Source organism: Mastigoproctus giganteus, chromosome 8, assembly GCF_048544385.1.
Source record: "Mastigoproctus giganteus isolate SK-2022 chromosome 8, ASM4854438v1, whole genome shotgun sequence".
In the NCBI taxonomy this organism is placed as follows: Eukaryota; Metazoa; Arthropoda; class Arachnida; order Uropygi; family Thelyphonidae; genus Mastigoproctus; species Mastigoproctus giganteus.
In genome coordinates this window covers 86,978,000-87,002,660 of record NC_143582.1, presented here as the reverse complement: position 1 = coordinate 87,002,660, position 24,661 = coordinate 86,978,000, and the positions used below count along the sequence as shown (strand labels likewise).

Here is a 24,661-nt window from a genome sequence, read left to right as displayed (position 1 = left end):
TGGACAGTGCAGTGCCGAGTCAGTTTGATGTGACATAAGCACTGGGAGATCAAAATTGAGAGTAGGAGTGTGTTATAGGTCTAATGACTCTGATGAGTATAATAAGAAACTGTACAGGGAAATAGAGTGGGCCAGTAAATCAGAGAGTCTTATAATGGGGGATTTTAATTTCCCAGATAGTTACTGGAATTTGTGGGCTGGTCATACACACAAGCAAGGCTTTTGTGGATTTATTGGATGATTGTTTTCTACATCAGCATGTTCGCGACACAACTAGAGGGAGTAATACTCTTGATTCGATTATCAGTAGTGATTCTTCATGCATTACGAATCTGCAGATAAATGAACCACTAGACGACAGTGATCACAGTGTGGTGAAGTGGGATTTACTCAAAGAGGTAACTACCATCAGGGGTGAAGGGAAGGGTTTTTGCTCTCGTGAAGGTGACTACGGTGGTCTGAAACAATATTTAAATTCTGTACGGTGGGACCAAATGATGATGTTACCAACAACAAATTCAAAATGTGAAGCATTCAAAGAATTTATCTTGGAAGCTACTAGACTTTACATACCAACTAAGAAATATTGTTCAAGGTTTAGGCCTAAATGGATGTCAGATGAACTAATGATACATACGGCAGAGAGGAAAAATGCATGGGATACATATAAATTAATGGGTGACATGAAAGCCTATGATAGATATAAGCTGGTCTGTAACCAAGTCACAAAGGAGATTAGGCAGGCAAAGGCAGATTATGAGAAATCCTTGACAAAGGATGGAAAGAAAAACAACACCTATGTAAATTCTGGAAGGAAAGTGATGAATCAGATTGGTCCACTGGGTATTGATGGTTCAACTGTTGATGATCCTGCTCAGAGGGCTGACAAACTAAATGAGTATTTTGCATCTACATTCACCTGTGAGGAGTTATTCAGGGGGCAGGAATGCCAAAGGTGAGTTAAACTCTGGCAGTGATCTAGATGATTTTGTAATAACTGAGAGGAAAGTGGAGGAGAAATTGTTGAAGATAAACATAAAACAGGCACACAAGGTAGAAGGGATCTACCCAGTCATATTAAAGGAGGCAGCAAAGGAAGTAAGCAAACCCTTAGCCATAATTATGAGAGCTTCTATGAACTCAGGGAAGGTACCCATGGACTGGAGAAGTGCAAATGTGACCCCAATTCACAGAGGATCAAAGGTTAACACAAGTAATTATAGACCTTTTCCGGGAAAATTAATAGAGGTACTGGTTAAACAAGCACTGCAGGATCAATGGTTTTGTTAAGGGAAAGTCTTGCCTGACCAATTGATTGGATACTATGTTGTGGTCTCAAAGGAACTGGATGCAGGGAATACCTTTGATATCATATATTTGGATCTTAGAAAGGCTTTTGATACTGTTGCACATGGGAGACTTCTGCATAAATTGGAGCAGTGTGGCATTGGAGGCAAATTGCTGCTATAGATAAAGGGATGGTTGAGTGGGAGAAGACAGAGTGGTAATCAATGGACACTGTTCATCATGGACTAATGTTATTAGTGGAGTCCCTCAGGGTTCAGTGTTGGGTCCATTGTTGTTTTCTATATTTATAAATGATATTGATGATGGTATATCAAGCTTAATGTCCAAGTTTGAAGACAATACAAAGGTTGGCAGGGTTGTTGAGGACACTAATGACAGTACACTGCTGCAACAGGATCTAGAAAAGTTGAGCAGATGGGCTGAGAGGTGTTAAATGAAGTTTAACATTGACAAATGTAATGTACTACATATGGGAAGCAGCAACCCCAGAGTGACGTATCAACTCAGTGGTACTACACTGACAGTGGTAGTGAACGAAAAGGACCTAGGGGTAATTGTGTAGGCAGATATAAAGTTTTCTGAGCAGTGCAGACAGTCTGCAAGAGTAGCTCATAGTGTCTTGTCAATGATATACAAGAATTTTTCTAGCAGGGATAAGGAGGTGATTATCCTCTTGTATAAAGCAATGGTCAGCACCTTGAGTACCATATACAGGTCAGGAGGCCTCATTTTAAGAAGGATGTAGAGCTGTTGGAATGAGTACAGAGAAGGGCAACAAGATTAGTGAATGGAACAAAGGGTTGGTCTTATGAAGAAAGGCTTAAATTTTGCAAATTACAGTGTCTGGAGACTAAACACCTGCGAGGTGATCTGATTGAGGTGTATAAAGCCTTGAATGGTTTGAGCATGCTCAATGCTGATGGAATTCTTCCTCTTGCCCAGAATAATCATCTGAGAGGGCATAAATTCAAACTGAGGAAAGACAGATGTAGGAGAGATGTGCGGAAGTTTGCCTTTAGCCATCAGGTAGTTGGTTGGTTGAACACACTTCCATCCTTTGTTGTGGAAGTTTATAGCCTAAATAAATTTAAGGCTGAGCTGGACAGGTATTTGGAATGAACAGAGGGGTGAAATGGAAGCAGTTTTTTTTTTTTTTTTTTGGCTGATGCTGCATAAGCTTGCTTTCTTGCATCATATGCCTCTGCTAATGACCCAATTATAAACCAACTTAGTTTTTTATAGATATTTCCTCCTGTCTTAAATTTCAGAAAGGAGTTAATTTGAAGGATAATGCATAATTAATCATTAGATCAAAATTTGTGAAGCAATACATGCAAAAAAATATATATACATAAATATACATATATGGAAATTTTACCTAATTTTCTCCGTGTTTTGTTATGTCCTAACTGACCCAAGTCATTGCTTCCACAACTATAAACAGCTCCATCCTGTAATAAAAGAACTGTATGACTTCTTCCACATGCAATATCCTTAGTACCACTCTTATTAGTGAAATTTTTTAGGTGAGTGGGAGAAAGAATATGGTCATCTTCAATACCACCAAGTCCCAGTTCACCATTTGAAGTGTTTCCCCAACAAAACAGAACTGTAGGAAAATAACATTTTTCTAAGTCATCTTCTTCTTCCATCTCACAGTAATTTGAATGAATGCACAACAGCTTTAAACTTTATTTTCCAGTGCAATTTTTTATTTCTCTTAGGAGTACCTTATGTTATATAACAGCTGTAAAATAGAAAAACTCCATTAATATAATAAAAAAATTATACCACTTATAAAACTTTAATAGCTTAAATAAATTTAATAACAGCTTATTTGGCAAATGTTTCAAAATATGCTACAAATGAAGATCAGTAATAAAAATAATGCATGCAGCCTCTTTTCTATTTTCTGGATAAAAACATTTGACAGTATTTTAACTTGTTTTGCTTTACTGTGTACTTGTATTCATATCATTGTTACAACTTTTTAACTGATGTGGTCAATAAACAACCATACCACAAACAAACACACAACTTTTTAAAAAACTTTTTTACCCAAAAATATCAATTTCAGTTGTAATCCACTTGTATTCAGATATCATTGGGAATTTCAAATCTACGAATCCTCCAGATACTGTTATCTAACTTATGAACGATATGCATCATCATTGAGTCGTATTTCAAAATTTGGGAGTAATACCACCAAACAAACAACCAACTATATCAGTAAATTGTTGTTTGTGTGATGGTGTTGCTTTCAGTGTACAATCTGCTGATTACATACAATCAGTAAATTGTATGCAAATCAGAAGATGCAGCTGAGTGGTTAAATGAAAGAGTACACTTGCATGTGCATTTTGAGTTAACCATGGTTCATGTCCAAGTGACCACTGAACTCCTCTGACTTTTAGCTATCCCACAGAATAAACAGGAAAATTGCTTTTCTTCTAAATCAAATAAAGTACTTCTGCCAATCTTATTAAAATGATGAACAAACTATTGCAAAAAAAAAAAAGTATCCAAAGTTATCAAAAAAATATAGTACTTAAAGATATAGGAAAACTTGGGATAAAACTATATAGAATAAAAATAAATGACAAAAATATAAAAATATAAATACAAAAAAAAAAAAAAATGAACATTAAAAATAAAAAGATCACTCAACAAGCAATGTGCTGCTGTGTTGATCAAAATTAATATCATATTTCGTTCATAATTAAAATATGCAAATTATAGAATATACAGGTAATGTTTTAAATACATAAGGGATAAAGGAAAAAATACAACAGTAGAAATACAACAGTAGAAAAATACAACAACAGCAGAACTGTTAGCAACACTCACTGGCTAAAATTTAAAAACACCTTCACAAATTAAACATGATTAAACCTTTCATAATTAAACATTAGGTATGCATATGTAAGTTGTCACATGGCATGATCACAAGTTCCTTAGTATCAGATAAATACTGTATACTTGGGACTTCTTAATCAATCTGGTCATGAAGAAGACAGGTGATCTTTCTGATTTTCAGAAAGGTGTTATTGTTGGAGCACATTTAGCAGGAGCCACAACTGAACAAACAAACAAACAAAAGAAATAACAGGTGTGTCGAAAGAAACCAACTCAAAAGTATATAAGTGAAAGATGAAAGAAGATTGCAGCTCTAAAAGAAAGAATTCCAAGCACAAAATCGCAGAAAGTTAAAGCAAATTGTGCATCAGAATAGAAGGTCCAATGTGTAGCAAATGACTGAAAAATTTAATTTAGGCAAAGAAAGATCTATTTCCAACTGAACTATGTGGCAGGAGTTGAAGAATTCAGTAGTCACATGCCTATAAGAAAGCCACTTTTCTGTGAAAAATCAAAAGGTGTGGTGCTGTCAACACCTAGACTGGATTGTGGAACAGTGAAAAAAGACTGTGTGGTATGACCAGTCCCTATTTACAATAATAGGTAATGTGAAAGCTTGCCATGAACCTCATGAAGCCATGGATCCAGAATTTCTAATGTCCACCACTGAAGCATTTGGTGGTGGTATCATGGTATGGGGTATGTTCTGCTGGTATAGACCGGGTCTGTTCATGCTATTAGAAGGTCATGTTACCTCCAATGAATATTGGAAGTAACATAACCACTGTTTCAGTGCATGTTCAGCAGCATTAATCATGATCAATATATCTGTTAGATCATCATCATCATCATCAGCCATTTTCAATCCACTGCAGGATGAAGGCCTCTCCAGCAACTTTCCAGTTCCTTCTGTTTTGAGCGCTGGCCATCCATTTACTACCCACAAATTCATGAATTTCATCTATCCATCTCTGCCTTTGTCTTCCGGGTTTTCTTCTAGCTCCTCTTGGATACCATTCTGTTATTTTCTTAGTCCATCTGTCGTCATGTCTTCGAGCTATGTGTCCTGCCCAAGACCATTTTACTTCTTTAGTTTGATAAGAATGTCCTTTACTTGAGTTTGCTGCCTAATCCATGTGTTTCTCTTCTTATCTAACAGTCTGATTCCCAATATAATTCGTTCCATTCTTCACTGTGTAGTTCTCAGCTTCTCTTCCATTCTTTTGGTGAGTGCCCAAGTTTCACTTCCATAAGTCATGGTGGGGAGTATACATTGATTCATTATTTTACGTTTCAGACAAACTGGGATATTGCTCTTCAGTATGTGACTATATTTCCTGAATGCTATCCATCCAAAATTTATTCTTCTCTTGACTTCTAGCCATTTATCATTATTACAGCTAATAACTTGTCCCAGATAAATATATGACTCCACCTTTTCAATTACTGCTCCTTCAATCATTATTTCCCTTTCTGTGGCATACTTGTTCATCATTACTTTTGTTTTAGCCATATTCATCTTTAGTCCAAAATCCTTACTAACTGTGCATAACTGATTAAGATTTTCCTCTAATTCTTTGGGATCGTGGCTTATGACCACAATGTCATCTGCAAATCGTAAATGGTTTAGGTACTCTCCGTTCACATTGACTCCTTTCTGCGACCAGTCTAATCTTCTGAGAGCTTCCTCAAGGGCAGCAGTAAACAGCTTTGGAAATATTGTCTCCTTGTGAAACTCCTTTCTCGATTTTAAATTTCCTACTGTCTTTGTCTAGTCTGATAAAGGAAGTAGCACTCTCATATATTTTCTTCAAAATCATAATATATGGGGTATCTATGCCTTGTCTTTCCAGTGCCTTAAACATTGCTTTATGCTGTATGGAGTCAAATGCCTTTTCATAATCCACAAATGCCAGGCATAATGGTGTTTTATATTCATTTTCTTTCTCCATTAGTTGTGATATTACGTGAAGGTGATCCATAGTTGAGAATCCTGTCCTAAAGCCAGCTTGCTCTTTCGGTTGATTCTCATCAAGTATTCTTTCTAATCTGTTAGTAATGACCCTTGTGAACAACTTTAGATGTGGGTTAACAAGCTAATTGGTCTATAATTTCCAATTTCTGATTTATCTCCTTTCTTATACAGCAAGACTATGATTGCATTATTCCACTGCTTAGGCGTCACACCTTTTCGAATGCACTTTGTGAAGAGCATTGCCAGTTTCTGTGTTATGTCTCTTCCTCCCAATTTTAACAACTCTACAGTAACTTCATCTTCCCCTGGGGCTTTCTGATTCTTCATTTTCTTCAATGCATGTTCTACCTCATCAGGAAGAATATCGGGTATGTCGTATGTGTTGCTACTTTGCAATCCATCTTCCCCACTGCTGGCATCATTCCCATGCTCCTTGTATAATTCTCTATAGTAGTCTTCTGTTATTTGAATTATGCCTTCTCTGCTGTTTATAAGTACACTATCGCTATTCTTCAGTTTCAGTATCATTTGTCTTTCTGTATTACTGCTCATGGCTGTTGATTTAAATTTCTTGTTTTCCCTTAATGCTTGTTCTACCTTTCTTGTGTTAAATCTTCTTATGTCCTCTCTGAGTCTCTTTCTAATGGGTTTGCATAACTCAGTATACTCAATTTACTCCCTGTCAGTGTTTTTCTTCCTCTTCATTTGTCGTCTTCGGTTCATCATGACAAGTGTTTCTTGACTAATTTTTTCTTCTTTGGATTTCTTTTTCCCTATAGGTTTCTTGGGCTTTATCACTTTCAGAAAGTTGTAATATTCCTCATCGATATCTTGGTCCTGAGCAGTCTGCAGAAACTCAAACTTGTTCTTAAGTTCCAGTATATACTACTTTTTTCTCCTCTTCTGTTATCTCAAAGACCTTTGTATTATTTACTCGAGTCAGTTTTTTCCTTTCCTTTCCTACATTTATATCAAGTGTACATCTTACCATTCTGTGATCACTTCCAACATTTACCTTATTCAGGACGGTAACATCATTCACAATATATCTTCTGTTAATGAGGATGAAGTTGATTTCATTAGTTGTTAATCCATTTGGACTCTTCCATGTCCACTTTCTGTTCACCCTTTTCTTGAAAAAAAGTGTTCATTACTGACAGTCCTTGAGATTCTACAAATTCCACGAGTTTTTCACCTCTTTCATTTCTTTTACCAATTCCAAAATTTCCTATAGTTCCCCTTTCTGCGCTGTTTTGTCTTTTTCCAACCTTAGCATTGAAGTCCCCCATAATAATAGTGCAGTGGGTTTTCTGCTCATCTAGAAGAATCTCAATTTTGGTGTACATTTCTTCAACCTCTTCATCATCATGGCTCAATGTTGGTGCATAAATCATTATAATCTTTAGCTTGTACCGCTTAGAAATCTTGAGTATTATTCTTGACACCCTTGGTGATGTACTTTTCAATTCCAAAATGTTGTTTTTAAAATCTTTATGGACCAGAAACCCAACTCCACCTTCACTCCTTTCACTGTTTCCATTTGTGTACAGCAGATTTCCACTTGATAAACTTGTAAGTGATTCACTTCTTCTTCTTGTTTCAGCCAAACCGATGATATTCCAATTCATATTTTCTAATTCCTTTTCCAGCTCTAATATCCTGTCTTCACCGATGAGTGATCTTACGTTATAACAGACCAAGTTCAGTTTCCGTGCATTGCAGCCTGGTCGTACCCAGAGATTCTTAGCACCCTCTGCTTCCACTCTGATCCTCTCGCTGCCGTAAGAGGGAGAGTGAAAGCTGCTGGGGACTGAGGGCCATTTGTTTTGTTGTGCTCTCATATGCTGGAGGGTTTGGTCTTTTTCTCTACGCTGACCAGGCATCTTGAAGAGAACCACTCTACACGTTCGTTGCCACCTAAGTGACGTAACAGGGCTTACCATCGAGAAGGTGTGCATGAGTGGATTTTAGGGAGGCAGGTCAATTGGACTTCTCCTAAATCTTCTGTAATAGAGAGATATTTGATCCATCAGTGTTTTAGGCTGAGTGTCTGATAACACACAGGATACCTATTCCCCTCTAAGCCCCATATCTGTTGGATATCATATGTTAAATATGATATCTAACAGTTGAAAAGACCATTAACATAAAACAAGGCCTTCTCACTAAACAATATAGAATGGTCTTCATCTTCAGAAACAATTCAAGAAAAACAGTCCCTCAGTCAATGTCATCATGAAGTTCTCATATGAAAGTGCATCTTGCACAAATAGAATTTATCATTTATCTGAATGTTTGTTTGTTATTTGGTTTTTGGGAGCATTATCAACTAAGGCCATATTGCTCCGTTATCTGAATGTGATGGACACTACAGAAACTGGAAGAATGACCAGATTTCAACAATGTTCCACACTGTTGTGAGCGCTTCCTTATGGATTTATTTTAATTTGTCACAGCTACTGCATTTTCTTCATTGGTAGCACCTGTTGGTATGCCACTACCTACAGAAGAAGCAATGATGGTCACTTCAAATTCTCTTCATATGGCCAATGAAGTAATCTTATTACTGCTACACTATTGATGTGCCTCTCCTTGATCAATTAAATTTTTCTGAAAGCAATCTGTGAGATGCATTAAACTCTTGAAACAAATATTATGGCAACTGATTGCTTCAGTGTTGGTTTTCTTTACATCTTATCAAAATCAAACCTGCAACAAGAAAAACAACAATTAGAAATGGTTTATTATTATCCCTTAAGATGCATGACTTTTGGGACATACCTACATTACATCCATTACTCATGTTAACGTTCTATGCTGTCATGATGATTAAGTTTTAAAAAAATTATTTGTCAGCCAAAGATAATCTTACAAAACAGTAAAGGAAATTTTTGTGATGAAAATTTGGCAATGCTTATTAGTCACCAATACAAGCAAGTAATACGATGCATTAATTTCTTCTGATAATATTATTGACAAATGTCAATGAAAGGCTGACCAAACATTATGAAACTTTCAAAAGCTGAAACCAGTACTTCACAAAGTGGCTTATGCATACCCAACTAACTTTTCCTTTCACTAACCAATTTCTTTAAATGGTTTGCTTTCTCACTACAATGAGTAATACTTTCTACATTTAACTCAAGCCCTGTCTATACAGCAACCAGCCATATTATTAGGTACTCTTTAAATGTTGCTAGAACGAGTACAGAGAAGGGCAACAAGACTGTGAAGAGAACAAAGGGGTGTTCTTATGAAGAAAGGCTTAAGTTCTGCAAACTGCAGCTTCTGCAGTTTGCAGAACTTGGGCACCTACGAGAGTGGTGCCTAGAGTTTGCAGAACTCTAGGCACCTGCGAGGCAATCTGATTGAATTGTGTATAAGGCCTTGAATGGATTGAGCAAGCTCAATGCTGGTGGGATTCTTCCTCTTGCTCAGATTACAAACCTGAAGGGGTATAGATTCGAACTGAGGAAAAACAATTGTAGAACAGATGTGTGGAAGTTTGCCTTTAGCCAGCAGGTAGTTGATTGCTGGAACAAACTTCCATCTGTTGTTGTGGAAGTTGATAGCTCAAATAAATTCAAGGCGGAACTAGACAAACATTTGGAACGAATGGATCAGTGAAATGGGAAGGTTTTTTTTTTATTCTTTTTTTTTTGGCTGATGCTGTATATGCTTGCTTTCTTGCATCATGTGCCTCTACTAATGCTAATAAAACTCAGCACTCCATCAGCAACAGCATCACATGTTCATACCATATGATACACAGGGATGCTGTACGAGTGCAATTCAGTGTAAGAATAGGCAAGATGCGAAGGTGGAGGATTTAAGTGATTCTGAAGGTGGCATGGTAATCAGTGCCAGACACACTAGTATGAGCATCTCAAAAACTGTAACCGCACTGGAGTTTTCACAAAAGACTGCCTTCAGTGTATTAAAATTAGTCCAATAACCAAATAACATTCAGCCAATGGCAATCCTGTGGTCGGAACAAGCTTGTTAAAGCAAAAGTCGAATGGAAGCTGAAAAATATATGCAGCATAACAAAAAGGCTTCAGCCAGTCAAAAACTTCCACACATCTATTCTGCAACCATCCTTCCTCCCTCAATTTGAATTTATGTCCAATCATGAGCATAGTCTGAGCAAGAGAAGAATCCCATTAGCACTGAGCTTCCTCAATCTATTCAAAGCCTTAAACACTTCAATCTGATCACCTTCCAGGTGCCTAGTCTCCAGACGCTGCAATTTGCAGAGCTGAAGCCTTTCTTAGTAAGAGCACCCCTTTGTTCCCATCACCTCTCGATGACCTCTGTACTCATTCCAGCAGCTCTGTATCCTTCCTCAAATGAAGCCTCCAGACCTGTATGCAGTACTCAAGATGTGGCCTGACCATTGGCTTATACATTGGGATGATCACCTGCTTATCCGTACTAGCAAAATTCCTGTATAACATTGACAAAAACACATGAGCTGTCCTGGCAGCATGTCTGCACTGTTCAGAGAACTTCATATCCGACTGCACAATTATCCCCAGGTCTTTTTCATTCTCCACTACCCTGAGTGTTGTACCAGTTGGTACATTACTCTGGGTTTACTGCTACCCATATACAGTACCTTGTATATGTCAATGTTAAACTTCAGTTGCCACTTCTCAGCCCATCTGCCTAGCTTTTCTAGATCCTGTTGCAGCAGCATGCCTTCATTACTGTCATTAACCACCCTGCCAACTTTTGTATCATCTGCAAACTTAAACTTTAAGCCTGATATGCCTTCATCAATATCATTAATGAATATAGAAAACAACAACAGGCCCAACACTCTGGGGACACCACTAATAACATTAGTCCACAAAGAGCAGTGTCCACTGATTACCATTCTCTGTCTTCTCCCACTCAACTATCCCCTTATCCATAGCAGCAACTTGCCCTTAATGCCACACTGTTCCAACTTGTACGGCACTTTTATGTGCAACAGTATCAAAAGCTTTTCTGAAATCCAAGTATATGATAACAAAATTATTTTTCACATCAAGTTCCTTTGTGACCACTTCCTAATATTCAATCAAATTTGTCAGACAATATTTCACCCCAAACAAACCTGTGCTGTGTCTGAAGTATAAATGCAGTCTTGTCTAGATGATCCAGCAGTACTTCTTTTACTGGTGACTCCATTATTTTCCTTGGAACAGACGTTTAGATAGCTTTCTGGTAACTCCCATCTCAAAAAACTTGATGTGCGAATGTAGATGCAAAATATTTATTAAGTTTGTCAGCAGTTATTTGGCTTATCAATTTAATGATTATATATTCATTTAACTAATAATCGGTATTTGGCATCTCCTAACAAATATATCTAAAAATTGTGTGTGAATGTAGTTACAAAATATTTGTTCAGTTTATCAGCAATTTGTACCGGATCATCAACAGTCATATTGACAAGTTACCCAGTGGACCAGTAAAATTAATTTCTTTCCTTCTATTTTCTTTGTGGTCTTAGCCAAGGACCTTTAGTAATCTGTTTTAGCCTGTACCTCGCCCAAATTTGTTAAACACTACTTTGTGGTTATTGTAGGACTGTATAATTATCCAACTTTTTTTTTTTTCTCTTCCATCAAGTTCCTCCACTCATCTGTATCCATTTTGGTCTAAATCTTGAACAAAATCTTTTAATCAAAAAAATAATAAAATGCTTATTGGCTATGATTACCTCTTCAAGCACTTCCCATTTGACATTTCTTAACAACACCATCTGGTCCCACTGAAAATAGCTTAAAAAATGTGAGCCCAATCACCTTTGTGAAAACAAAATGCTTGGCAAAGACTAGATGATTAGTAACTTGGGAGATTTTAACTTTACAGATAGCAACTGGAACTTGAGGTGGCAGCTAAATCAGTAGCAAAACATTTCTCAATTTGCTGGATGACTGCTTACTACACCAACATGTTAGAGAAGCAACAAGGGAAAGGAATGTTCTTGATCTAGTTATCAGCATCATGTGATTCATCATGTATGGCAGTGTCCATTGCAGATTGATGTGGACTTATTCTAATGGCAAAGGGTAAAGGGAAGGGATTTTGTTTTCATAAAGGTGATTATAATGTACTCAGACATTTTTTTTTTTTAACTCTTTTCAGTAGGATCAAATGATGACGTTAAAAATAGTAAATGCCAAATAAAAAAATAAAAAAAAATCAGATTAACAGTTAGATCCAACGAATCAGTTCAGTTAAGCTGCAAGTTGCATACCTCACAGCAAAAGAATTCACTCATGTTCTTGGAACCAGTTTAATACAATTCTAGCCTTGTGACAAGGCCCATTATCCTGTTAGAAGAACCTGTTTGCAGATAGGTATATACTGCAGTAATGAAGGGATGGGCCTGTTTGGAAACAATTTACAACTAATCTGTGGCATTCAGATGTTGGTCTACTGGTAATGAATGGCCTGATATATACACCACGAAAACACTACTCAGGCCATTCCACTGCCACTATCAATCTGCATATGTTTTCATATGCAGCTGGAAGTTTGTCAATGATATACAGAACAAAAATAGTGATTATCCCATTGTATAAGGTAGGGGTTTACTGCATACAGGTTTGAGCTAAGTAAACTATATACTGATGGCATCATTAAAAAACATGCCTGAGAAAATGCCTTGGATGAAATACACAAGGGGGCATAAATTTGAATTAGAAAAGGATAGATGTACAATAGTCGTGCAGAAATGCATTCAGACAAGGAGTAATCAATTGGTGAAATAAACTTCTACCTACTGTTGGGGAGGTGGGTATTTTGAATAAATTTAAAGGTTTGGACAAATTATTGTAAGGTATGGACAAATAAAGTTTTTTTTTTTTTTTTTGTCTGGTGCCGTACAAGCCTTGCTTTCTCACATCATATTGCCAGTACTGAGTTACGGTATATTTATACACAGTTGTTTTAATTCTTATTGATGTACTTTGATATTACTAGTGGAAGCAGGAAGCACAAAACATTCTCTTCCAGAGAATGCACATTTTAAAGCAACATGACTTGGGGGAAATGGGAATTAATCTGGTGAGTAAATACAATGTTGGTAAGTCTACCACTAGTGACATAAGAAAAGAAAAAAAATATATTTTTTTTTTTGTTCATTTTATCTACTGACCAAATATCAGCAAAATGCTGAACTGGGTGAACAGCCTTTAATGCACTGCACTGTATACCTGGACACTTCAAAAGTTATCGCATAATATTAATATCAAGGGAAATTTTATATGAGAAGCAAAATTTTTTTATTCACAAATAACAAAAAAATGAAGATTTCAAGGCAAAATAATTAACAAATTTAAAGCGTTGAAATCGGGCAGTTATCTGTAAGAATCATTTCAGCAAAATTATTCAAAAGAAAACTGAAGTGGGTTTCATTCCTGAAGAGATTTAAAATGATGATAATAGAGGCTTATTTTTGCAAAGTTGAATCAAAGAAAACTTTAGTTCACAAAAACTGATTCTGCAACAGGTTGCAAAAATCAGGAATGAGTCACCACTACAAATTCCATCAGTCAAGAATTGCATTTACTGGTGACAGGAAAACGAAAGAAACCATGATCTTAAAAATCAGCACACTTCCTATTCTCTAAAAATGCTGTAATTAAGGTTGCCAATAGGGAATTATATGCCAGTTAGTTTCACCTGAATTTGTTATATCCGTAAAAATGCATCAAAGTGCGCAAATTGCAAAAAAAGCTTCATTAATACATCAGATCATCCAGATGTAGATGTGCTGATAACAAGATAATATATTTTTTTTAAAACTCCTAATTGCACACTTATAATCCAGAATGGACAAAATTTGATTTGAATGATCAAATTTTGTATGTAAAAGTCTTTGTGTTCATGCAGCATGAAAACTGAATATATCACAACTACAGTGAAAAAGATATCTTTAAAATATGTGGTAAAATCTTGCTGAAGCCTGGGATTCTGTATTATTCAAAATTTTCAAACCTCAGGGAAAAATTATGGCTGAAATCAGCAGATTTTCTGAAACGATTTAGAAAGTGAGGGCAATTATTATTATTATAATTAGCCATATGGTGCAAGGAAGCCTGAAGCTTATGCTGCACCAGCCAAAAAAAAAAAAAAAAATTAGTTTTACCCTGGGACCCAGAGAGAGAGAGAAGTAGAAGGAAACCAACAAGAAAGAGAATGGATAATATCCAGCTCAGGACCCTGGGTAATGAAGTTCAGACAGTGAAGAATTGATATCATTTGTACTTTATACAGCTCATGAGCAAAGTAAGTAAAGTCAGTCAGTTAGACATTAGAAAAATGAAGATGATTCTGCACTTGAAAATAAAATCAAGATGACAAATCGTCTTTATACACCTCGTTTAAGCGTGTTCACATATATAATGCACTTACTGTCTTCACCATATCCATCTGTCTGTCTGTCTATCTTTCAATCAGCACATCCACATATAACAACTCAATTCCCAATGGATGGATTTTCATGAAATTTAATATTTGGACCTCTTAAAAATATTTGTTGAGCCATTCCAAATTGCACAAATAGAAATTTAAGATAGAGAATATAAAACAATAGCAAGTGTTCTATCAAGCCTAATATTAGTAATTAACTGATAATGAGTAACAATATTTAATTTTCACCTCCATTAATCACAGAAAAAAATTCAATTAATTTAAGAAAAAAAATCAAATTTGCTTACAATGTAATTCAGTGCATAAATTTCAACCCTAAATTCAGCCCTTTTTCAAGTTTGCATTACCTAACTTGTTTTTTCATGCATATCACATAAGCTATCCACAAACTATACATTAGAGTAGAAGCAGTGGATATTATGTTTGTTGCAGGTGGCAGTGATTGAAGGAATGAATATGCAATTGGGGTGCGTGTGCAAAAACAAAATATTCTTGGTACACAGATAAAGGGTGCTACTTTTTGCTCTTTTCTTTAGCAAAAGCAGGGCTGTCTTTTGTTCGTGGGGCCCTAGATACTCTCTGTTCCAAAGCCTCACTACATTATATCAATCATATTAAAATGCCCTTGTGTGATGAGAAGTCACCAACAAGGTTTAACACTGACAAATGCAAGATACTGCATTTGGGTAGCAGTAATTCAAAAGTTCATAAAAATCTAACAGGGAGCTAAATGACTTTGTAATGAATGAGAGGAAAGTGGAAGAGAAATTGTTGAAGCTTAACATAAAAAATGCACTTAGGGTCGATGAGATCTATCCAATTATATTAAGGGAGACAGCAAAGGATGTAGGCAAACCCTTACCATAATTATGAGAGCATCTTTGAATTCAGGAGAGCTCCCTATGGACTGGAGACATGCAAATAAATTCCAAATTCACAAAGGGGATCAAAAGGGTGACACGAGTAATTACAGACGTGTCAACTTAACTTCTGTTCCGGGAAAAATAACGAAGTTACCAGTTAAAGAAGTAATGCAGAACCACCTAGGCAGGAATGCACTTATACTGCAATCACAATATAGATCTGTTAAGGGGTGATCCTGTCAAACTAATCTGATTGGATTGGATATTATGATGCAGTAACAAAGAAGCTGGACACAAAAAATAACTTTATCATACTTGGATTTCAGAAAAACTTTTGATACTGTTGCACATAAAAGATTGCTGTACAAATTGGAGCAATGTGACATTGAGGGTAATGTTACTGCACTAGATAAAGGGATGGTTGAATGGGAGATGACAGAGGGTAGTTATTGATGAACCCTTCCCTTCGTAAACTAATGTTATTAGTAGAGTCCCTCAGGTTTCGGTGTTGAGGCCATTGTTGTTTTCTATATTTATTAATGATTCTGATGAAGGTATATCAGGTTTAATGTCTAAGTGTACAGATGATACAAAGGTTAGCAATGTGGTTAATGACAGTAATAAGGGTAAGCTGCTGCAACAAGATCTAAACAAATTAGGCAGATGGCAGTTGAAGTGCCACACTGACAAATGCAAGGTACTGCATATGGGTCAGTAATCCCAGATTAATGTACCAACTGTGTGGTATACACTCAGGGTAGTATTGTTGCTGAAATGAAAACTCAACATAAACAGACCAGAGACCCACAAATAGAACAGCTGAAGCATCAATTACATGATGCTTTGGCTGCAGTTGTCCTTCATCCCTCACGTCAGGTATATTAAAGAAAAAGCAAAAAATTACATTGCAAAAATGGCAGCAGTCACAAGGAGAGAATGGTAACTCAAACCCCTTACCCTCAAGTAGTATTATAAGACTATCTTCCTCCCTATTATCAGAATGAGAGATGTCCAAAAAATAAACAGAGTTCTTTAAGGGATATTACTTCTATTTTGGAATATATCGTATCCCATTATTTGTGGAAACTTGGTTGTATACTCATTAGTCCCTAAAATATTTGCTCCTCTTCAGGACACGTTATCTTTTCAGCAAAAAGAAAAGACAAACTTGGAGGTGGTGTGGCAATTCTAGCTAAATTCCATTTCAAAAAGATTTTTATGCATAAACTGATTAATGAAAAAACAGAAGTTTGTGCCATTAAGTTAGCTTCTTTCAAGTTACAATGGACAGTATTGCTATTTTTTGGATGGGTTTCATCATTTTTAACTTTTAATGAATATTGTGTGTTGTAGATGATTTTAATACTGATAATGAGAGAAATTATTTCCCCTCCATTTTTTGAACAGATGCAAAATTTTAATATTTATATACTGACACGCCCTACTAGAGGTGAGGCACATTTCGATAGAATTCTGACTAACGTAGGTGTGTTTGACATTCATGCTGATGTTGAGATTCAGTTTACCTCTGGCCATACCCCTTAGCTTTTTAATGTAGTCTTTTTCCTGAGCCTGTTCCTGCTAATAAGGTAGTTAAAAGAGTTTTCCATCTAAAATACAGTGCAGTCACCTTGTTGATCACTTTTATGAAGTTCTGATCAGGTGTATGCTAACAAATACATGAAAAAAAACTATTTAAATCAATACGTCAGTTTATGTTATCACTTTTTTCCTTTATTGCTGTTTATGCATGTGCAATGGAAGGGATTACATAACATCCAATTTTTTCTTGAACTCCTATACATTGCATGTCCAGTTTCTGCCGTTGCTATGTGCAGTTCATAGGATTGTCAGTATCGTTATTCTGTGAAAGAAAGTACTGTAGATGTACTCCTACCAATCTGATTGTTTTAGGGGAGCATTAACCCTTTTCTAATTCTCTTTTTTTAATATTTTCTTTATTTATTTTTAATGGTTTGTATGGATTTCTAGAAATAATGACAGTTTCCTTTTTATTGAGACTATCTCAAAGAAACAGTGGCCTGTCAAATTAAAGTATTTTATATTCCTTAATTTTCACATCTTTCTATTCACTTCCACCTGTTCACATACACATTTTCACTCTGATCAATAAAGTTCATAAAGTTCTTGTTTCTTTGGTTATTTTTATTAATTAAGCTGTCCCGAAGTGATCAGTCAGCGGTATCCACAGTATACTGATTCTGAAAAAGATAGTTTATATTTCAAAGTCTTTTGAGGTCATTCCTTCCCTCTCTACAAGTTAATGATACATAGTACCAGTTTGCCATGTGACTTCATGTAACTGCTGTTGACTCGTTGTGCATGTGTGTTAAATGCTCAGTCATAACCCTGGCAGTCTGCACACTTAACTGTATTATTTAAGCGCAAACAGAGCCTGTATGAATTGTGTAAGACATTTGAGAGTGACAGTAATACAGTTTGTATTGTGAAGCTCACTCCAACTTCAACGCAGGAAGGAAAGAAAGATGCAATTGAAAATTCTGTTCACTCTAAGACTGCTATGGGTAAAAGTTTTTTCTGATAATTTTTCAGCCAGGGTTACTTTTCCTGATATGAATGCCTGGTTACCATCATGTTTTAAGATTTAATGTAAATAATCTGAATTCAATACTTTATGGGTTTATTCCTTGTGAAACATCTGACTTACCTAGCACTGTATGTAACAAAGTACTTCTTATGAAGGTTATCAACAGTTCGCCAAGTCAATCCCCTTTGCCATTCTGGAAAATTCCTAACTATTGACTGAAAGTTGCCAGTTTTATGTCTTGATGTGTCTTTTTTTGTCCTAAGGATAGGCTAATTTAGGTTGTTGCTATTCCTAAAAAATTGTGAAGTACAGCTGTAAAAAACTTGAAACCAATTTCAATTGGATCTCCTTTCCTGAAAATCCTTGAGCAACCGATTTTGCCTTCTACACCTAAACAAGTTTATTTCAATAGATTTTAAACTTATGGATGTGAACACAGATCCACAGTTACTTGTCTAAATCATTCAGTGTCAAAGATCTATAAATCTTCAAAAGAAAGTAAGAAACTGCATGTTTTGATTTCTGATATTTGTGTGGCATTTGACTCCATCCAGCCATACAAAGCAATTAATGTGTCTTTTAGCATGTGTGCACACGCATTAATTAATGGTCCTTTGTTGGTCCTCCTATAATCAAGTTATAAATTGGCATTTTTTAATTTACAGAGTTGGATCATTCATTCCACCTCCATTATTTTTATTTTTTTTTACAATTACAAACAGTTTATTTTTTACAATTTTGCTTCCTTTCTTGATGATTAATTCAACGGACATCTACGAGTCATCTTCATAAGCAGAGATTTAATTTTCCCAGTATTGCAGAGGGTGCTTTCAAACTCCATATCAGACAGATTTGAACTTAAAATAAATTCTACCAAAATCACACACTTTTGTTTGTTCTTGCACTCAATCCAGACCCAGTTTCTGTACCTACTGATTGAATTATAATTGTGGTTAAGTTTTTAGGGGTGTTTTTTTTTTTTTTCAATTCTAAATCACTGTTTTGAGAACAACAATGCTGTAGTTAGAAACTTTATTTGGCATGTACTGGAACTTAACTTGAACTTGACAAAGAGTCAAACAAGATTATTAAAAAGTATTTCAATTTATATATGAGATCTGTTGCCAATTGTGCCAATACTGCTTGGTCATTTAACAGCTCATCTTCCATTAGCCTTGTGTTTGGGGCTGAATACAAGATTGTCAAAGAGCTCCATCTTAAAACTGGCTTCCATGATGTTCCTTCAAGAAGTTAGGCTACAGACAATCTCAAATTCTGTTTCAAAGAAGAAAATGATCCTGTTTACAAACACTGAAAACCATGCAGAGTAGTGTTATCAGGTGATACAAAAGCCTATAGTAAATATTAGATTTAGTTGAGGCATGTGATGCAAGAAAGCAACTTATATAGCATCAGCCAAAAAAAAAAAAAAAAAAAAACCCTTCCCATTTCACCCATCCGGTCACTCCAAACATTCGTCTAGTTCAGCCTCAAATTTATTTAAACTATCAACTTCCACAACAACAGATGGAAGTCCGTTCCGGCAAACAACCACCCACTGGCTAAAGGCAAACTTCTGCACATCTATTCTACGACCCCAGGAGCTCACATCTGGTGAGTATTGGCTTAGCACAATCAGGGTCCTGAGCTGGATATTATCATCAATCTTTTTCTTGGTGATTCCCTTTTCTCTCTCTCTCTCTCTCTCTCTCTCTCTCTCTCTCTCTCTCTCTCTCTCTCTCTCTCTCTCTCTCTCTCTCTCTCTCTCAGGGTAACTCTGGAATTTTTTTTGGCTGGTGCAGCATAAGTTTCAAGCTTCCTTGCACAATACAGCTAATAATAATAATAATGAACTCTTTCCTCAATTTGAATCTCTGCCCCCTCAGATGAGTAATCTGAGCAATCGGAAATATCCCATTAGCATTGAGCCTGCTCAAATCATTCAAGGTCTTATACACAGGCCCGGCCTTAGGCAAAGGCCAGCTAGGCAGCTGCCTAGGGCGTCCAATTCAAGGGGGCCCCCAGTCACAGAGGCAAATGCAAGTTCTTGGGTTAAATAATGATGACCGAGTAATAACACTGTTCGGACGAATGGAATTACTGTTAACTCTGCCACACTTTCTTTTCACAAAAATCTTAACGTTTCTTTTCTCTCATGTTCCCTCGTTTGTTTTACTGCCTCCTTTCCAAATTCACAAAAATGGTGACCATTCATAGGCCCAGGTACATTGTACCCCCTGCACAACGATAGTTACGCCATTGGTAACTACACTGTTTTTCATAAAGATGTTATTGAGAGGTTTAAAGCGAGGCCCCGTTGAGAGTAAGAACCCCAGCTTGCGCCTTACGGTAAATGTGGCTCTGTTGGTAATTCGAGATGATACAATCATCTAGGAATGACAAGCTATTTGTATGGTTAAAATAAAATTAATGATTCAGTCTTCTTTTTGAGACACAATTTTTTAAATAAATCGAATTACATTTCAATCGCAAATCCGTATTCATCAGTGGCGAGATACTCCTCGAAAGATCCAGAAAGATCAATTTGTAGTTTAAGGGAAGGTCCGAATGTCAATTTAATTTCCTTATTAATAATAAAGTCCTTCAGGAGAAAGGAACACCTACCTAGGTGTTCCTTTCCAATGAACAGTTTGAAGAAACTAAACTTATAAAATATTTATAAAATTCCTCGTAATGTTATTTTAAATAAAAATAACTTCTAATTAATAATGAAATTTCTCCTAAGTTTATTATTACCTAGAAATCACTGATTTCTTTTAAAAAAATTGTAATAGAATTTTTTGGACGTGAATATTTAACATTTATATTCTTATAAAATCAATAACTACGGAAAAAGGTCAGGAATTCAAATAATATCCCATTTTAAAACAATTTTACTGGATTTTGAAATGAATTAAGTTTATTAGCAAGGAAAAGTAAAGAAATAAGTTCAATAATATTTAATAAAAAATGGGGATAAAATAATTATAAACAAGACTTCTTGCAAGTAAACATTGATATTTGATTAAATGTTTTTATTATATAAATTTTAACAAGAGTATATTTTAATTTTAATTTTATTAGATTAAACATGCTTTCTTTGCAGGATTCCTTTAATTGATTTGATTTAACACACCCTTAATAGTCTTACATCGGAGGAAGAAAGTTTGAATCAGGTGCACAGAAACGAAAGAGAAAAACTTGCAGGAAGCATTGATTTCAAGACAAAAAGGCGCTCTTTTTTTTTTAAGTATTTGCCCCCAACAACAGAGATACTGGATCCGAAAAAAACACCATTGAAGCTTCACGATTTGAAGAATGCTTGAAAACAACTCCACTTAGAAAACCACCAGTAATGACATTAGTTCCATCTACATCCTTAACAGAAACTCAGTTTGAAAAATCAGAATCATGTGCACTTGACTGGAGTGATATTGGTATGTGGCCAGTACCTCTGAATAATAGTCAACTAGTTTTTGTGATTGATAAAGGTCCAAATAGGATTATTAACTTTGATTTTCCTCTGGATGAAAATACTAGGCACTTTTCTGTGTCATACTACACTCGGAAACTTTTAAATGGTGAATTAATCGACCATCGTTGACTGGTTTATTCTAAAATTCTTGACTGTTTTTTGCTTCTGTTGCAAGTTGTTTTCTGATTCAAAAAACAAATTTTCAAGTATTGGATTTAAAGACTGGAAGAACCTCTCTACACTGATAAGAGAACATGAATTTTCAACGAAACACAGAGTCACATAGGAAATGGATTGAGTTTGAAAATAGTTTAAACAAAAATCAAACACTTGATAAGGAATTGCAAAAATCAATCACGAAAGAAAAATTACATTGCCGCGGTGTACTAGAATGTATTTTAGCTATCGTACAGTTTCTGGCACAGAAAAACATGGCTTTCCGTGGTAGCGAGGAAAAGCTGCATGCTCATAATAACGGGAATTTTTTGGGACTGGTGGAATTAGTTGCAAAGTTTGATCCTGTTTTAGGTGAACATGTTCGGATAATCAACAATTCTGAAATTCATGATCATTACTTAGGTAAAAGAATGCAAAATGAATTTATTCATCTAATTAGCAAGAACGTCTTAGAAAAAATAACAGCTAGTATAAATAAATCAAAATATTACTCCGTGATTTTAGACTGCACTCCGGATGTTAGCCATCAAGAGCAGATAACTGTAGTAATACATTTCGTTGAAATAATAATTGGAAAATCTGTAGAAATCGTTGAACAGTTTGTAGGATTTTTACCTGTTAATGAGACAACGGGATCTGTCTTAACAGAAGTTTTCTTGGAAAAGTTGAAAAAAACTATAAGGTTACCAATTCCCGATTGTCACGGTCAAGCTTATGATAATGGTTCTAATATGAAAGGTTGTAACAAAGAGGTACAAGCAAGAGTAAGAAAAATCAATCGGAGGGCATTTTATGTTTCTTGTGGATGCCACAATTTGAATTTGATTTTATGTGACATGGCTGGGTCATCAAATTCTGCAAATTCATTATTTGGTGTTATACAACAAAATCTACGTATTATTTTCCGCATCCACACAAAGATGGAATCTTTTAAAGCTACATGTAAAACATCTTACAATCAAGGAACTATCGGAAACAAGATGGGAATGCAGGGTTGAAACTGTCAAAGCTCTTAGATTCCAAATAGGTGACATTTATGATGCACTAATTGATGTTTCTGAAACAACCGTCGATTTCAAATGCCGAACAGAAGCCCTTTCCCTGGCAAGAGAACTTAAAAGTTTTAAATTTCTCATGATGCTATTCTAATTATGGTGAATCTTGTGAGCAAAGTTTTTCAAGGGGAGCACGTGCAATGAGAGACAATATTGGTACTTTTGGAAAGGACAAAGAACTTTTTAATATGTTATAAGGAAAATGGGTTTCAAACTATGCAGAGAATAGCCAAACAATTAGCTAATGATGAATTAGAAATGTCTCCTGAAGAAGCTGTTTTCCCTTCTGAAGAGTCAGTGCGATGTAGACGTATCAAAAAGAAATTCTCTTTTGAGGCAGAAGATGAAATAATCTGTGATCCTAAAAAACGGTTTCAGGTAGAATTCTTTAATGTACTGTTAGATCAAGCAATAATGTCAATTACTGAACGATTTCAAGAGCTGGAAAAATTTAAAGAATCATTCAGATTTTTATTTGATATTCATAGTTTAAATGTTTTAAGCGACGAAGAACTGCTAAAGTTTTGTAATCATTTGCAATTGTTTCTATCTAATCCAGAAAACGGAGCTGAGAGTGACTTGGGTGGCCAAAATATTCTTACCGAGCTTAGGACCCTGTCAAATGTTTTACCTTCATAATTATCACCTTTAGAGGTACTGAAATACATACATAACAATAGATTGAATGAGGTATTGCCAAATACCTCTATCGCTCTACGAATTCTATTGACCATTCCTATGACAGTAGCTTCTGGTGAGCGTAGTTTTTCTAAGTTAAAATTAATTAAATCAGTTCTGAGGTCTACAATGACTCAAGAAAGATTGGTAGACCTATCAGTCATTTCAAGTGAAACTGAAATTTGTCAATCTTTAGACTATAGTGAAATAATAGCAGAATTTGCAAACAAAAAGCAAGAAAGCTGTCTATTTAAAATTAATTATATTGACATTTACATTATAGAACTGATTTTTATAAAACTTTTAAATAAATTTTTAATAAATTCAATCCTAACTATATTATTTATTTTATACAATAAGTGAAAATATAAAAAAATGTTACAACTCATAGATCTCACAGAAAAATATTTTGTCTAGGGCCCAAAAATAATTTTTGCCTAGGGCCTCCAAAACTGTAAGGACGGCCCGGCTTATACACCCCAAACAGATCACTTCACAGGTGCCTAGTCTCCAGATGCTGCAACTTGCACAACTTAAGCTTCTCTTGGTAAGAGCACCCCTTTGTTCCTCTGACCAATCTTGTTGCCCTTCTCTTTACTCATTCTAGCAACTCTACGTCCTTCCTAAAATGAGGATTCCACACCTCTATGCAGTACTCAAGGTGTGGCCCGACCACTGCCTTATACAAAGGGATAATCACCTCCATGCCTCTGCTAGCAAAATTCCTATATATCATTGACAAAACTCTATGACCTTCTCTGGCAGCCCATCTGCACCACTCAGAGAACTTCATATCTGACTACGCTATTCCCCCAGGTCCTTATCATTCTCCACCTCCCTGAGTGTAGTACCAACCAGCTGATACGTTTCTCTTGGTTACTGCTACCCATATGCAGTACTTTGCATTTGTCAATGTTAAACTTCAGTTGCCACTTCTCAACCCATCTGCCTAAATTTTCTAGATCCTGTTGCAGTAACATTCTGTCTTGACTGTCATTAACAATCCCGCCAACTTTTGTATCATCTGTAAAACTTGAACATTAAGCCTGATATAATTTCATCGATTTGTGTATTTATCATTGATAAATACATAAAACAACAATGGGCCCAGCACCAAATGCTGGGGGGGGGGACTCCACTAATAACATTAGTCCACGTAGAGCAGTAACCATTTATTACTACTTCTGCTATCTCCCACTCAACCATTCCTTTATCCATTGCAGCAACGTGCCCTTAATGCCATACCACTCCAATTTGTACAGCAGGCTTCCACGT

The 24,661-nt window shown here is 35.8% G+C and overlaps 2 protein-coding genes across 2 annotated transcripts in view; one reads left to right on the top strand and one right to left on the bottom strand.

Moving 5' to 3' along the window:
• Positions 1–24,661, bottom strand: part of Herc4 (HECT and RLD domain containing E3 ubiquitin ligase 4) — a 768,218-nt gene that overhangs the window by 724,741 nt on the left and 18,816 nt on the right. Inside the window, exon 2 of the mRNA XM_090378812.1 lies at positions 2,687–3,055. Within this exon, the coding sequence (XP_090234938.1) occupies positions 2,687–2,960 (274 nt within the window). The 5' untranslated portion in view covers positions 2,961–3,055. The remainder of the gene's footprint in view (positions 1–2,686; positions 3,056–24,661) is intronic.
• On the top strand, positions 21,731–22,651 carry LOC150081699 (zinc finger MYM-type protein 1-like). Its single transcript, XM_090380290.1, has one exon. It carries the CDS (start codon positions 21,731–21,733, stop codon positions 22,649–22,651), a length of 921 nt encoding a protein of 306 aa, XP_090236416.1.